Genomic DNA, 17,892 nt, shown 5'->3' with positions numbered 1-17,892 from the left:
AAAAACGAAAGGCAAAGGAATATAGGAAATTGGAAGCACCAAAGGGGCTCCCTGTGGCTGTGAGGGGATTAGCAAAGTCTGAGACAAAGGATATTTGAGGCCTGAGTTGAAACCAAACCTGATGGTCTGAGATGAGGCAGTCAAACTGTAGAAGAAACTTTCAGATAGGCTTTTCTATAGATCAGTACTTTGTCTGAGCATCTAGGAGTGGCAGGGGAAAGGCCCAAGTCAGAGCTGACTTAAAATCTGGTCTTAGATACTTACTGGTTGTGAGACTCTGGGCAAATCACTTAATCCTGTCTGCCTCAGTTTCCTTTTCTATATGTAAAATGAGTTAGAGAAAGGAATGGCAAACCATGCCAATATCTTTACCAAGAAACCTCCACCAAAAAAAAAGTTACAAAAAATCAGACATAGCTGAATAACAATACTTAGCTTGGATTTCAGGGTGAAGAATTAGTGGGAAGGAGAAAAACCCCATATTGTATTGGAGATGTATCAGAGTATGATTTTTATGTTAAATCCAGTCAGACACAAAAATATAGCACATGATTGCCACTGATAATTTGTTTTCCAATTACATGTTGTTTAAATATGTATGCTGATGTAATTTTAGGGTTTAAGAGGGGATTAATTTCTGCTCTGTGGGAAACTAATGAATAATGGACAAAAAGGATCATTCTCTACACACAGATGCCTCAAACTATCTTTGAACAACAACCAAAGACAGTGGCTCTAGTCAGAACCATAACAGAAGGACAATGACCATTAGCACACCAGAACTGGACTTTACCAAAAGACTAGGAATTCCCTGATTGGATGGCAATCTCAAGCCCCCTTGATAGTAGACCTTCCTGTAGTCAACTTGGAAGGGGTAGGTATTACTGATAACACTATTTATGTGACAATTTACCCAGGTAGCTTTATGTCTACAAGTAGTAGGGGCTTTCAGAGATATTTTAGGTGAAAATAACTGCTGCCTCAGGCTGTGATTTTATCAAGGGGCCTCACAGAATAGGAACTATTAGTCTGTGGTTAATACAAGCCTTTCTACTGAAATCCTTAACCATTTACATGAATCCTCTCATTTTGGAAGTAGCTACAGGGAACAGAATACTCTGGGTCCTCTACTTTAATCAGATCATTTTGTGTCTAAATCCAATTTCATATACTTAAGGAGCTCACTATATGTGCTGCATCCCTTGATCGTGTAAATATTTGCTGCTCAGTAATTTGAGGCATGTCTGATTCTTCATGACTCCATTTGGGGTTTTCTTGGCCTAGATATTGAAGTGGCTTGCCATTTCCTTCTGCAGTTCATTTTACAGATTATGAAACTGAGACAAACAGGGTGAAGGGACTTTTCCAGGACCACATAGTAAGTGTCTGAGGCCAGATTTGAACACAGGAAGAGGTTTTCCTGATTTCAGAAATAGTGTTAATAATAATCTCCTAAATTTTTTGTTTTGTGAATTGGAATAGGTATATATTGAACTTTTTGAATGTATGATACAGCTTATAGTACAATAAGTAGAAAGCTGGCCTAGTTGGGAAAACTTAAGTGCAAGGCCCACCTCTAACACTGGGTGACTGGTGAAATGTCACTTAAAACCTATCAATGTTCCAGGCAACTCAGCAAGATGGGAAATTGCAGAGAATATTTGGGCTAATCTACATTAGTAGAGAGAGTGCTCTGCTAGGGAAATCACTCATAGGTCTAGTTCATATCCCTATCCATCAATAATTCCCTATAAAAATGAAAAACAAACCAAAAATATTGACATTTATTTGGTCCCTGGTTTGTGAATTGTTCTTTATGGGTCAATGACCTTCAACAGAACAAAAAAAGTCAAAATAGTCAGGTATATACAGCATTAAAATTCAATATTGTGATTTTTCTTTTAGCTCAGGAAATCAAAAAAAAAAAAAAATGAAAAAAATATTTCTCCTGTCAGTACCAGGAGAGATTACCATAACTATAACTACATGCTACATCTGTATAGTGATGATTTGGCTGTCATGTAAGCCTTAAAGACTTTCTGAAGGAAGCTCATTTAAAATAAAAGTAAAATTAGAATGCATTACATAGGACTTAACATAGTTGAAAAATAGATCCTTACTATTAGATGCCAGGATTCCAAATACCATGGTGGCATTTCTTCTGACAATTTTGTCTTCATGTGTAAGCAATTTAGTTAAAGGTTCCAAAGCTCCAAGTTCAAGAAGAGTTGTTTTATTTTCCTCACCTAAGAAGTACGTAAATAAGACTTATAGAATTTGCATTTTATCTTTAATATTCTTCATTTTCTTTTGCTCCCTTTCAAATGTCACATCAATTTAGAGTTTTCCCCTTTTATTCTTCCTCCCTCTTACTCTTTCCATTTTTCTGGATCCATCATCATTTGCTTTCATATATATATTTCAACATATTTCAGAACTTTCTCTACTACTAACAGTGCAAAGGAGGGAGACACAACAAAACAAAGTTCAAAGCAAGCATCTTCCCTCTTTAAAGAAAAGCTGAACAATAATCACTAGGTGGGTTTTCCTATATAGAAGGCAATGTGATATTCTAAGAAAAGCACTGTCTTAGAAGTTAATGGTTTCTAGTCCAGATTTTGCTACTGACTCATGATATTCAGAAAGTCACTTAAACTACTATGTGTTTCATCTTCTTCTAAAAAACAGGAATAACACATCTGACTTCATGGACTTTTTGAAGAACTAAGGCAATTCATGGATGTGAAAGTAAACCAAAAGTATTCAATTCTATGTAAAATAGAAACTTTTGTGGAATAATCTTTTAGCAAATCCTAGTAAGGTCATCATGGAATAAATAATAAAATTTATAATGTTAGAAAGGTGCAATCTGATCAGTTTTTACCCTGTGTTGTCATAATAGAATTATCGAAATTGCTTAAACTATTCAGTTTATACAGTAAATTTTGGAAACATTTTTAAGATATAAATGGCAATTTAAAATTCATTTTTGTTTGCTTTACCCTTTGCTATTCTTAAGTATTCTTTCCCTCTATATATCTTCCCCCATCTGCTTCATTCTCAATCACTCAAGACAGTGAAAGAGTTCATTTGTAGATCTCCCAGAGTACTTTCTTAGTTTCTCTCTCCCACACATCATCTCTAAATTTACTGTTGTGGGCAGAATCATATCCTGACCTCTTCCCTTTAGCCACCTACCTCCTAAACAAAAGAAATATAAAGAGAAAGTGACATCTTTTTTTCCTAACTCCATTCTATTCAATTCTTATTTACTGAAAAGAAAATGGTTGGGTTTTTTCCTACTATAGTCATTTTCTTCATTTAGCTGAAGATAGAGCTTAATAGAAGTAAACTATATTTATATTATTGACAGTTATATTCTCTGGAATGCAGTTACTAGTCAGAAAAGACTATGGGGTATCCTAACTGTCCCATATATCCTAACTATCCTATTTATGTCACTTACTTAAGAGGGTACAGAGGAGGATATTTCAACTGCTTTAACTCAAATATAAATAAGATTGTGTAAGAACTTACTTCTCACCCTCTCCTAAATTATGTTCCTACTTATGGCATCTCTCATCAAGGGTCTGGTAGTTTGGAATGGGGACCAGAGCTCTGTTGTTACTTTAGTCTTAGATGATTTAACTGACCAGAAAGACTTAAATAAAGGTAGTTCAGATGATCACAAATGGTTACCATTATACCTTCAGAATTCCCTTAGTTGCTAAAATGTAATTTTGTTCAAGGCAGAAAAAAATGCTTTTGAAATGGTCTCTAATGATTGTGATGAAAAAAAAAACTTAAAAAGAAAAAAATCACAGAAATACATTTAAAATAACTTATGTGATTTAGATTATTGCATAAAACATTTTATTAGGAAAGATAAACTTATATAGCATATTTGAGTATAAATTCAAAACCAGAGCATAGAAATAGAAACAAATCATGTCTGCTGAGAGTAAGCTTAGGTAAGTAAGGAAAGGCTTATCAACAGAAAGTTGGATATTCAACCACTGTAGGTGGTAGTTATGGCAGAGCAGGAAAAAAGAAAAGAAAAAAGACAAAAATGACCTTCAGACTTTTGTGTAAAAAGAGATTTTAGGTAGATTTTATGCAGATTTTAGATAACCTATAAACATCAAGTAAATTGCTGGTGCTCTGAATCTGTGGTCTCCAAACTGTTTTGACTACATAGCCCCCTTAGTTAAAAAAAACAAAACAAAACTTGAGATTATGCTCTCTCTATAACATGTATATAAATTAAATATAAATACTATGGTATAATTATATTGAGGTAAAAGTTAAGAAATAACTTTTTAAAAGGAAGAGCTAAAAATGAAACAATTGTTTAAACTGCAGTTAGTAAGGAGCTACTGGGAATTCCCAATTAGGTGAATGACATGATCAGAACTCTACCTAAGGACTCTTAATTTGGCAGCCTTGTAGAAGATGGATTGAATTGGGGAAAGCTTGAAAGAAGGGAGACCGTTAAGAGGATATAATAGTCCAGGGAGAGATGATGAGGAAGAAGAAAAAAAGAATGGATATGACAGAAGTGTCATAGAACCAGCAAGGCTTTACAAATATTGGATGTGTAGGCTTAAGGAGAATGAGGAGTCATCCTAAGTGATTGAAAGGGTAGCTGAAGGAAAAGGGATTAGGGAGTGTTGGATAGTAGCCAGTGAGAGGGAGTTGTGTTGGAGGGTGATTAATTAGTAAGGAGAGGAGTGACACAACCCATCTTCTGGGATTTGTTGTTCAATTATCAAATCATGTCAGACTCTTCACAACCCCATGAACTGTAGTGGGCCAAACCCTCCACTATCTTTCAAAGCCTGTCCAGATTATCTTCATTGCTTCTATGACACTATCCTTCTCATTCACTACTGACCCTTGCCTCTTGCTCTCAATCTTTCCAGGGTCTTTTTCAGTGAGTCCCATCTTCTCATTATGTAACCAAAGTTTCTGAGCTTCAGTTTCAATATTTGACCTCCTAATGAATAGCCTGATTTAATTTAAGTATTAATTGATTTTATCTTCTTACTGTCCAAGGGGCTCTTGAAAGTCTTCACCACCATTATTCAAAAATGTTGATTCTGTGGTACTCAACTTTCCTTTTAGTCCAGCTCTCAAAACAAAGCATTATTACTTGAAAACCCCATGCTTTCACTATATGGAACTTTGTCAACAAGGTCATGGCTCCAATTTTTTAGCATGCTGTCCAGATTTGACATAGCTTTCCTTCCAAGGAGCAAGTGCTAAAAAATTTCATGACTGTGGTAGCCATTTGAAGTGATCTTTGAATCCAATAACATGAAATCTAACACCTTCTATTCTCCATATGTTTGCCAGAAGCAATGGGACCAGTTGCCATGATCTTATTTTTTTTTTTTTTAAGTTTCAAGACAGTTTTTATACTCTCTTCTTTCACCTTCATCATGAGGCTTCTTAATTCTTCTTTACTTTCTGCCATCAGACTGATACCATCTGCATATCTTATATTGTTGATATGTTTCTACCAGGAATCTTAATTCTAGGTTTTGTTTTTTTTGTTTTTTGCTTTTTTTCATACAGCTTGACATTTTGTACCCTTCATACAAATCAAATAAGGCAACAATATGCAGCTTTGCCAAACTCCTTTCCCAATCTTAAACCAAGTTGTTCAGATTCAGTTATCATTATCACTTCTTGACCCACATATAGGTTCCTTAGGAAACAATTTGGTAATCCCATCTCTTTGGGGACTTGCATTTTTTAGTGATCCACATAGTTAAAGGCTTTAATGTAGTCAATGAAGCAGAAGTAGATGTTTTTCTGCAATGCCTTTGCTTTCTCCATAATCTATCTAATGTTGGCAATTTAATCTTTAGTTCCTCTGCCTTTTTGAAAATTGGCCTGCTCTTCTGGTAATTCTCAGCTAACATATTGCTGAAGCCTCACTTGCAGAATTTTAAGCACATCCTAGCTGGCATATTAAATGAATATGATTATTCAGTAATTCTAACATTTTGTTGTTTTTTAGGATTGAGATGTAAATTGCTATTTTTCAATCCAGTGTCCACTATTGATTTTCTAAATTTGATAGCATACTGGGTGCAGCAGAATCTTTTAGGAGGAATTCCATTAGGGCCATTAGCCTTATTGTTAACAATAGTTCTTAAAGCTTAATTGACTTAATTCTCCAGGATGTTTAGTTCTAAAGCAGTAAGTATATCATCGAGATTATTGATGTTAATTAAGATTTTTCTTCTATAGTTCTATATATTCTTGCCATCTCTTTGTAATCTTTTCTACTTCTGGTAAGTCCCTACTATTTAGATATTTATTTCATCATGCCCATTTTTGCATGAAACACTCATGATATCTCCATTTCTTGAGGAATTTTTATCTATCCAATTCTATTTTCTTCTTTTTCCTTACATCGCTCATTTAAGAAAATGTCTTGTTATCTTTCATTTTCTCTGTAACCTTTATCTTTCTTTCCTCAGCTATTTGTAAAACTCGTCAATCATTTTGCTTTTTTTATTCTTTTCTTTGTAAAGTATTTTTTGTTTGTTTCTAGCTCCCATAGATGTGGTCAAAAAGGAGATGAAAGGATTAAATATTGACTTCTTGGGTGTCAGTGAACTTTTTTATTGACTGTGGGTTACTCCATTTCTCCCAAAGGATTTTCACCCACAGTAGTTTATGTAGTGATCACTTGAATTAAATTTACCTGTTCTCATCCATTTTAAGTTTACTGACACCCAAGAAGTCAATATTTAATCTTTTCATCATCTGTTTGACCACATCCAGTTTATCTTGATTCAAAGATCTTACTTTCCAGGTTCCTAGAGTATATTGATCTTTATAGCATCGGACTTTCCTTTCATCACCAGACATATCTGCAGCACAGCTTCCTCTTGATTTGGGCCCAAGCACTTTATTATTTTGTTAATACTGTTCTCCATTCTTTCCTATTAGTGTGTTTGATCTTTTGACTGGAGAAGTTGTTCTTATAATGTCATTTCTTTTATTACTTTAATGCTATCCATTGGGTTTTCTTGGCAAAAATACCATAGTAGCTTGCCATTTCCTTCTCCAACGTCCTTTTGTCTATATTCTCCTCCACCTTTTGTCAGAACTCCCTGTGATGACCTGTCCATTTTAGATAATCCATGGCTCACCATTTCATTGAATGATGCAGGTCCCTCCACCATGACTAGATCCAAGAAGAGTTTTCTTGGATAGTTTAGTCCTATCATATTAATGCATATATTGACACAACACCTACTTTGAAATCAATTGCCCTAAATGAAAAACAGTGGGAGGAATTAAATGACAGTAGAATATGTAAATTATAACTACATGGAAGGATGGCTCACAGATTCTCCTTGGAGGCAAAAAGGGAATAAAGTTCATTTATGATATATCCAAAGGCACAAGCAACATCATTTCATGGGATATAGGACAATCTCAGATTGCTTAAAAGCAAAGGTTCTCCACAACAATTGAGTTCTATTATGTTTAAGTCTTTTGTTTGGAGTGTTTACACTAACTCTTTTTGGAAGTTATGTTCCTTAAATGGTGGGTTCCTAGTTCCCTCATAAAGTTCTGTTTTGGATTCTCTTGTTTTCTCCCTTTATATTTTTTGACTTGGTGATCAGATCACAATCATTTTTATTCATCAGGTTTTAAGTAGGAGAATAATTTATAAATAAACAAGACAATATATTGCCTAAAAGATTTATGGATACGAGAAGGACTTATGAATAAATAAGAGAGCACCATGGATATAAAATGGATAATTTGGATTGTATTAAATTTAAAAGGAATTGTACAAATTAAACCAATATAGTCAAGATTAGAAGAAAGAAAGTATAAAATTGAGGAAACAATTTTATAGACAAGATTTTCTCAGACAAAGGCCTCATCTCTCAAATATTCAGAGAAGTTTTTCAAATTTACAAGAATAAGAATCATTTCCTGTAAATGTTCTGGTTGGTTTTCTGGAGGTCTTTGGACCAGCCTTTGTTTCAGGAGAGTAATCACCACGAGAACAGCCAGGGATAAAGTCCAAATTCTTTATTTTCTCCTTGGCTTGACTAGCGACTAGCTTTCTGGAGGTCCTCTGGTATGTGTGTTGGTTTCTGTGGAGGAAGCAGGACTACTACCACGATGGTCTGTCTTGAAGTCTGTCTCAGTCCAAGAGCTTGTGCTCCAGTCTCCAGTCTCTGAGTCTGTTCCAGTCCCCCTCTAGGTCTGACTCTGGCCTCTTAAATACTCTATTGCAATTAAATTATTCCAGTAAACTGAGAATAAGCCAATCATTATATCACTAGGGAATCATTATTTGTTGTAAGGTTAAATCAATCATACTGAACTAGAGAACTATTATTAATCACCATGCTAAACTAGATAACTATCATCTTATCAATTCCACTGAATTAACACCTTGTAAGAATCCAGAACAGAGTTCTGGCCCATTACAATTTCCCAATTGACAAATGATCAAAGGATATAAAGAAGCAGTTTTTCAATAAAGAAATTAAAGTTATATATAAATATTCATATGAAAATGCTCCAAATCATTATTAATTAAAAATACAAATTAAAACAACTTCCCTTATATGTATCAGATTGGCTAAAATGATAGAAGAGAAAAATGACAAATATTGATGGTGATGGGAAAAAATTGGGACACTAATACACTGTTAGTAGAACTGTGAACCGATCCAATTATTTTGGAATAACCACCAAAAAGTTATAAAACTATATCTTTTGACTCAGCACTACCACTATTAGATCTGTTTCCCATTGTGATTGGAGAAAAAGAAAAAAAAAAAAAACTATGTTCTAAAATTTATAGCAACTTTCTTTATAGTAGCAAAAAAATACAAACTGAGGAAATGCTCATCAACTAGGGGATAAGTTGTGGAGTATACTTATGATGGAATACTGCTGGGTGTAAGAAATGATGAGTAGATTGATTTTTAAAAAGCATGGAAAGACTTGCATGAAATAATGCAGCATGAAACAAGTAGGATCAAAAAGAACAGTGTATATAGTTACACCAACATTATTTGAAAAATAACTAAGCTATTCTGAGTAATATGAATATTCAAGTCATCTACAAAGGAAAATTGCTAACTACTTTCACAGAAAAAAAACCTGATATATGGAAGTATACCTTGCAATGGTTTCCCACACATACACAGACATATGTGTATTAAAATTTTGGGAGTACATGTGTGAAAAATTTGACCTTCTCTTGTGTGATATTGGGATGAAGAAAGGGAGGCAGCTCAGAGCTCAAAATGTAAGAAAAAATATATTTTCAAAAAGAAAATTAGAGGAATCTGCACTCATTAATGTGGGAATTTCCTGCAATGAGACAAAGCATAACCCCATCCTTGCCTGCTCAAGCGGAGCAATTCTTATCCGTGTTCTTCTTAAGTTTTACAAGCATCACAATCACACTAAGAAATTGGTTTATCTGTTTCCTAACATCTGCTCCTAACCAAGTAATGCTTTCTTTCTTTAAAAGTTATCAAGATCATACTTGAATCTTGTTTTTCTCAGTACATTAAAGCTTCAGGCTCCTAATACAGATTCCTAGTTGTTTAAATTCAAAGCAACCACAAGGAGTTCTCTGATGCTTGGTTGGTGAATCATGATGAGCAGCTCAAAAAGAGCTTCCCTCAATTGGACCAACTCATGGTATCCTGAAACCTATGCTGTTTGAATAACCTTCTATTGTGATTAGCAAATCTCCTTTTTAAACTTTTGGATGACCTTTGAGTTTCTCATTTTGTTTCAAAACTTGAACCAAAACACTCCTGAGTTAGGTTCAGTTTAGAACATTTCTTGTTCTCATCATATGATTAGTCTTATCTTTTTTGCTCATGAATTTTTAGTGATGTTCCTTTAGCTGCTTTTCATGATTCCTTGTTTGTAATGCATTGAAATCTGCTCCTTCATGCCATGTGCCTCTTCAATGCCTTTTGGATGACCAACAGTTTCAATTCTTTGGAGTAGTGTTATATGACTTGAAATCATTCAACAACACTTCAAAAATATTGGTATTAAAAAGATGGACTTTTGATCCAGAGAGAAGTTTGGAGTCATTAAAAGGAACCTTCAATTTCTCAAAGACAATCCACTCTGCTTTTCTCTTCTTGAATTTTGGACCCAGTGATTGCCAATTTACAAGATATAAAAACTGATGGACAAGCTAATTGTTTATTCAACTATATATTTCATGATTTGGACAACAATTGCTCTTTATGCTTTTGTTTTTTATTTCACAGATAGACTAAGCTATCTGAAGAAATTATGAATATCATTTAGGAGGCTCCACAATATTTTGAGAATTGATGCATGTTATACATGCTATTTTGGAGCATCTGGAAGGCCTTGCCATACACAAGGAATCTTTCTTTGATTCAGGCTCTGATGAAGTTCTTCCATGATACTGGCACACAAACAGAACATGTTTCCTTATTTTGTGTCTAAATATTATTATCTCTATTGTTATTTTTATATTGCATGAATGTTGTGTAATTTTGATAATAAACACTTGAGAGATATCTTGTTAGAGAGAAAATTTAAAGTGACATTTTGCTGAGCTGAATCAAATGCTTTTAAAACAGCCAGCACAGGTTAGCATAATGGGAAATTATACCTTTTAGTCAGTTGTGTGATCATAAAAATGTGGTCTACTCTTCCCTATTCAAGCCTTCATCAAGGATGCTCTCAATGTTATGTGCATTATTCTCATAAAGATTTTGTAGAAATGGATATAAAAGGCATTAATTTCTTAACTTTTTAAAAGAATAAAGTCTAATATATTTTCTAATCATTTGATATCTTCACTCTTAGATATTCTTACTAATATTATACCTTATAATAAATATTAATATATTAAACATTTAAATATTGTTGACATTTAATTCAAAACCTGAAGGACACATTATCCCTAGTATAAGTATTCCACACATACTTCAATAGATAATCATCATGGTTACTACAGTAGAAAAAAGAATTTGCCAATTAGTCTCCATCTTTCTGGCCAAAAGTCTTCATAGCTGTAACTTGTCTGATATTCATGTGACAGACTTGCCATCTGTCATTGAACCTATATTCAAAACTTTTCACTACTTTGATCTTCCAGCACCTGTGTTCCCTTAGAATAGTCTTCCAAAATTCAGGGTAACCTCTGTTTCAATTTGTTTTAAGAAGGATCCTGAGTGAGATTGGTTACAGTAATAGTGATATGTATATCTGTTAACAAAGAACAGCTAGCAACCTCAGAAAGTCAGTGACTTCTCAGAGAAGGAGGGGATCCTCTTTAATAATACACAATAAAGAAAAGGCGTTGGTAGGTACAGAGAAAAGATGATGGGTTGTAACATTGAGGGAGGGATTTATCTGATTACAAACAGAATTGATGTCTCTTTAAAAGAAATAAAAACTCCTTTACACAAAGACAAGAATATTTAGACAATTAATTCAATTCAAAATATCTCTTTGGGATAATAATTTTGTAGGGCTAAACAAATAATGAAGTATTTTAGGGGACAAAGGCACGAGAAATAACCTTTCCTTTAAACTAATTTGTTTTGTTTTGTTTTTTATTAAAGCTTTTTATTTTCAAAAAATATGGATAATTTTGAACATTCACCCTTGTAAAAACCTAGTGTTCCTATTTTTTCCCTCCCTTACTCCAACCCCATCCCTTAGACAGCAATATATGTTCTTCTATACAACATATTTCCACGTTTATCACATTGCACAAGAAAAATAAGATCAGAAAGGAAAAAATAAGAAAACAATAAAAGAGTGAAAATCCTATATTGTGATCCACACTCAATCCCCATAGTCCCATCTCTTGAGTGCAGGTGTTTCTCTCCATCCAAGACTGGCCTGAATCACCTCATTATTAATGAGAGCCATACCCATCAGAAATGATCACCACATAATCATCTTGTTGCTATGTACAGTTTCCTTGGTTCTATTCACTTCACTTAGCATCAGTTCATTAAGTCTCTCCAGGCCTTGCTGAAATCATCCTGCTGATCGTTTCTTATAGAACAATAATATTCCATAACATTCATGGTATATAATAAGTTATATCATAATTTGTTCAGCCATTCCCCAACTTATAGGCTTCCACTCAAGTTTCCAATTTCTTGCCATTACACAAAGGGCTGCTATAAACAGTTTTACACACACAGGTTCTTTCCCCTAATTTATGATCTATTTAGGATACAGGCTCAGTAGAAACACTGCTAGATCAGAATATGCAAAGTTTGATAGTCCTTTGGGCATAGTTCCATATTGCTCTCCAAAATGGTTGCATCAGTTCACAACTCCACCAACAATGTATTAATGTCCCAGTTTTCCCACATCCCTTCCAACATTCATCATTATCTTCTCTTGTCATTTTAATCAATCTGAGAGGTATGTAATGGTACCTCAGAGTTGTCTTAATTTGTATTTCTCTGGTCAATAGTGATTTAGAGTACCTTTTCAAACCTATCTTGGTATAGGATGCTAGGTGTGGGTCAATGCCTAGTTTCTGTCAAACTAATTTCCAATTTTCCTAACAACTTTTGTCAAATAGTGTGGTTTATCAAACATTACTATAGTCATTGACTATTGTGTCTTATGGACCTAACCTGTTCCACTGATCAACTATTCTATTTCTTAACCAGTACCAAATGATTTTGATGACCCACTGCTTTATAATATAGTTTTGCAATAGTTCTAGTTTATCCCCATTGTATATGATGCTTGCTAATGGTTTTAAATAGATGCTGATAGTTTTAAGGAAAACTTCATTTATTCCTATACTCTTTAGCATTTTTAATAGGAATACTTTTCTGCATCTATTGAGATAATCATGTTTTTTTGGTTAGTTTGGTTATTGATGTAATCAATTTTGCTAATAGTTCTCCTAATATTGAACCAACTGTGCATTTCTGGTATAAATCCTACTTAGTCATGATGTATTATCCTAAGGATAATTTGTTGTAATTGCTTTGCTAATATTTAATATTTCTGCAACAATATTCATGAGGGAAATTGGTCTATAGTATTCTTTGTTTTGACTCTACCTGGTTTAGCTATCAGCATCATATCTGTGTCATAAAAGGAATTTGGTAGAACTCCTTTATTTTTCCAAATAGTTTGCATAGTATTTGAATTGTTCTTTAAATGCTTGATAGAATTCACATGTAAATCCATCTGGCCTGGGGGGGGGGATTTTTTCTTAGGGAGTTAATTTATAGTAGCTTGTTCATTTGGTTTGTTTGTTTTTGTTTTTGTTTTTCTAAAATGGGACTATTTATTTCCTCCTCAGCTAATCTGGGTAATCTATATTTTTGTGAGTATTCATCGATTTCATTTAGATTATCAGATTTATTGGCATATAGTTGGGCCAAATAGCTAGCTCCTAATTGTTGCTTTAATTTCCTCTTCATTGGTAGAAAATTCACCTTTTCCATTTTGATACTAATGATTTTCTTATAATCAAATTAACTAAAAGCTTTTCTATTTGCTTTTTTTTCATAAAACTTTTATTTTTATTTTTCTTCCTTTCTAAATTAACTAATCTAATTAATCTCTCCTTTTATTTTCAGAATTTCAAATTTGGTATTTAATTGGGGGGTTTAATTTGTTCTTTTTCTAGCTTTTTAAATTCTCAATTCATTGACCTCTTTGTTTTATGAAAGTAAGCAACTAGAAATATAAAACTTTCTCTAAGAACTGCTTTGGATGCATCCCATAAATTTTGGCATGGGCATGTTGTCTCATTATTGTTATTCTCTTGGATGAAATTATCAATTGTGTCTAAGATTTGTTGTTTCACCCACTCATTCTTTTATGATTAGATTGTCCAGTTTCCAATTTTTGGTCTATTTTTCCCTGGTCTTTTATTACATGTAATTTTTATCACATCATAATGAATTTCTGCATTTGATTTTGTTTTTTTATGTCCTAATACATGGTCAATTTTTGTGTAGGTTCCATGTGCCACTGAGAAAAAAGGGTATTTCTTTCTGTCTCCATTCAATTTTCTATAAAGTTCTATCATACCTAACTTTTCTAAAATTCTATTTAGCTCCTTAATTTCTTATTTTGTGCTTTGATTTATCTAGTTTTGAGAGAGCATCATTGAGATATTCCCCACTAGTATAGTTTTGCTATCTAATTCTTCTTTTAGCTCTCTTAACTTCTCTTTGGATACTATACCACTTGGTGCATATGTATTTAGTATTGATATGTATTGTACCCTTTATCAAAATGAAGTTTACTTATCTCTCTTAATTAGATTTATTTTTGGTTTTGCTTGATTTGAGATCAGGATTTCTTTTTTAGCTGATGCATAATAGCCTCTGCTCCAGCCTTTTAGCTTTACTCTGTATGTATCAATTTGCTTTAAATGTATTTCTTGTAAGCAACATATCGTAGAACTATGGCTTTTAATCCCGTCTGCTTCTTTTTATGTTAAAATTTATCCCATTCACATTTACAGTTAAAATTACTATTTCCCAACATTTTATTTTCCCCAAGTTATACTTTCCTCTTACCTCCCTCCCCAGTGTTTTGCATCTGACCACCTCCCTCAAATAACCCTCCCCTTTTATAGCCTCTCCTTTTCTTATCCTTTTCTACTTCTGTTCTCCCTTATATTTGCCTCCCTCTTTAATTTCCCCTTTTGTCTCTTACTTCCTTATAGGGTGAGACAAGTTTCTTTGTGAAGCCAAATATGTTTGATATTCTCTCTTTGAGCCAAATCCAATGAGAGTAAGATTCACACAATGCTTACTCTTCCTTCTTTTCCTCAATTGAAATAGGACTTTTTTTGCCTCTGCATGAGATGTAATTAATTTACCCCAATTTACTTCCCTTTTCTTCGGTACAATTCCCTTTCCTCCTCTAGTTTCTTTTTTATATCATCACAAAATCAAATTATATCTACAACTTCTAAGTATGCCCATAATATATGGTTCTCAAGAGTTAAACATCTCATCTCCCCATATAGGGATAAAAAGTTTTTAACTTTTAAAAGAAAGTTATTTTTTTCTTTCCCTTTTATCTTTTTAAAGCTTCTCTTGAATTCTGTATTTGAAGCTCAAATTTTCTGTTCAGTTCTGGTCTTTTCACCAGAAATTAATGAAATTCACCTTTTTTCATTTGAATGTCCATTTTTTCCCTGAAAAACAATGCTTAATTTTGCTGGACAGTTGACTCTTGACTGCAATCCAAGTTCCTTTGTCTTCAAAATATAGTATTTCAGGCCCTTTCGATTCTGTAAAGTAGAAGCTGCTGGGTCCTAGGTAATCCTCATTGTTGCTCTTCAATATATGAATTGTTTCTTTCTGGTTGCTTGCAATATTTTCTCCTTGATCTGGTAATTCTGAAATTTAGCTGTGATATTCCTTGAAGTTTTAATTTTGGGGTCTCTTTCAGGAGGTTATTGGTGACTTCATTCAATGGCTATTTTATCTTCTGGTTCCAACACATCAGGGCAGTTTTCTTAGATGATTTCCTGAAAGATGTTGTCTAAGATCTTTTTTCCATCATGGTTTTCAGGAAGTCCAGTAAATTCTTAGATTGCCACTGCTAGATCTATTTTCTAGGTCAGTTGTTTTTCCCAGTGAGGTATTTTACATTTTCTTCTAATTTTTTTGTTTTGTTTGACTCATTTTTGATAATTTATTGAGTAATTCACTTCCATTTGTTCAATTCTAAGTTTTAGCAAATTATTTTCTTCAGTTAGCTTTCTTATCTCCTTTTATTATTTGGCTAATTGAACTTTTAAATGACTTGTGGTGTTTATTGGACTTTTTTCCATTTCACAAATTCTGTTTTTCAACGAGTTGGTTCCTTTTTCCATTTCATCAAATCTATTTTGTAAAGAGTTATATGCTTTTCCCCCCATTTCTCTAAATCTATCTTAAGGAGTTTTCTTAAGAATATTTCAGTGTTTCCTTTTCCAAACTCTCCTGCAAAGTTCTCATTTTCTTTCCCCATTTTTCTTTTAACTGTTAAGATCCTTGTGAGATGAAGATCAACTCCCATCATTCCTTGGGGTTTCATCTGGAGATGATTTGCTTTTAATGTCCTCAGGATTTGATATCTGTTCTTTTTTTGGGGGGGGCGGGGCTCATTTTTAAAAGGTTGAGTTCTGCTCTTAAGGCAAAGGGGAGATTGTCCCAGGCTGGAATGGCTAATGCTGTTAATGCTGTTGTATTTTGACTAAGAGCTTCCTGGTAGATTCCCCCGTGTGCTGATACCATAACAATCCAGGATCCCTGTGCTGTGCATGTGTTTAGCCACCTCCCCCCATGCCCAATTGAAATAGACCTTTTCTGAAGTTCTTCCAAAATATATTCTTCTGGAAATTTGTTACACTCCAAATATTTGTGTGTTCTGTCACTCCAAAACCAGTTCAGAGGCTTGATCTTGTGTTGAGCTAAGGAAAAGTCAGGAAGGGCTCAAATAAAGACCTGCCTACTCTCCATCATCTTGGCTCCATTCCTTAAACTAACTTTAAGTTAATTCAGAGGAAGGATTCGACTCCTGACAAAATAATACCAAAACAGGAACAATTACAAAGTAGAATTATAAAATGATACAGAATCAATTTAATTTCTTTACCTCCATACAAAAATGAATTATTGGACTGCAGTTTACATTTACTAAGATTAATAGTAGTTCAAACAATGCTTCAAAATGTCAAGACAAGACCATGTAATTAAATGCAACACATATTTATAAAGAACTACTCTGTGCAAGGAATTGTGGTCAGGATGGGGGAAACACTCTGTCCTCAAGGAACTTAGTTTTCCTGGGGCTATGCAACATGGAAACAGTCAACTCAAAAGATGTACAAAGTAATAAAAAGTAATTTCATTAGGAAGACAGCACTAACCAGAAGATCAAGAAAGTTCTCTTATAATAAAAAGTGGTACTTGAGCTATGTTTTGGAAATAGAGATTCTATCTTGCAGAAATGAGGAAGAAATGTATTCCTTTGTGCAAAGACAGAGATAAGCAGTGAAATTCCAGGTGTGAAAAATAGCTATGAGGTCTGAAGAGGGGAATAAGACAAAGATTTAAAAAGTTAGTAGGATCTATATTGAAATGTAATTTAAAATTTTCAGGCATAGGGGTTTTGTTTCTTATCCCAAAGAAACAGGGAACTGTTCAAAAATTTTCTTAGGGGAGTAATATATGCTTTAGGAGAATCAATTTAGCAGCTGACTATAGGAGAGAAACTAGGGAAGCAGAGAAGCAAATAGGAAATTCTCATAATAGTCTAAATGAAAGATTATGAGGCTCCTGTTTAGGGTAGCAATTGTGTAACTAGAGCACACCATTCCATCATGTGGCTGGTGTGCCCACCATGTCCGCAGGTCAGGCAAAATTTTGAGGAACCTCTCACCGCCACGTGGCAGATGGCATACTGGAATGTGAATCCCTTGCAGATGGCACACTATATTCCACAAACCTTACCCCAGCAGTGACTGCAATACACACCAAACTCAATTCCTTTATGAGGATCAGGAGGGCAGGACACAAACTTTAAAACTTCAGCTCGTTTTTCTCTCAGACCCCAACAATAAAGGATTTCTCCATAACATTTCTTAAAGTCATCAAACTGCTGGGATGGAAATAAAACTAGCTAAAATTGCCAAGTGATGGAATTGGGGATTGAAGGAAATGGGACAATCAGAGATGAATCTAAGGGTGAGAACCTGGATGACTAGAAAGATTCTTGTGTCCTCTGTCAAACAGGGCAGGTAGGATATGCTTTCATGCCTTTCAAGATGGCAAAGTAACAATTTTTTTGATTATCATATGTTAAATGTAAAGTATTTTTAAGGTAAATAGAATTCTG

The 17,892-nt window shown here is 33.9% G+C and overlaps 1 protein-coding gene across 4 annotated transcripts in view; it reads right to left on the bottom strand.

The window, feature by feature from the left end:
* The window catches only part of ARMC3 (armadillo repeat containing 3), a 136,950-nt gene that overhangs the window by 104,683 nt on the left and 14,375 nt on the right, over window positions 1-17,892 (bottom strand). For 3 of the 4 annotated variants that reach the window (XM_074266913.1, XM_074266914.1, XM_074266915.1), the window contains exon 4: window positions 2,121-2,246. The exons of the other annotated variant lie outside the window; for it this stretch is intronic. In XM_074266913.1, the coding sequence (XP_074123014.1) occupies window positions 2,121-2,246 (126 nt within the window). The remainder of the gene's footprint in view (window positions 1-2,120; window positions 2,247-17,892) is intronic. 4 annotated transcript variants of the gene reach the window in all.

This window comes from Sminthopsis crassicaudata, chromosome 5, assembly GCF_048593235.1.
Source record: "Sminthopsis crassicaudata isolate SCR6 chromosome 5, ASM4859323v1, whole genome shotgun sequence".
NCBI lineage: Eukaryota > Metazoa > Chordata > Mammalia > Dasyuromorphia > Dasyuridae > Sminthopsis > Sminthopsis crassicaudata.
Note: the sequence above shows the minus strand (reverse complement) of the source record. Positions and strands in the feature narration are given on the sequence as shown.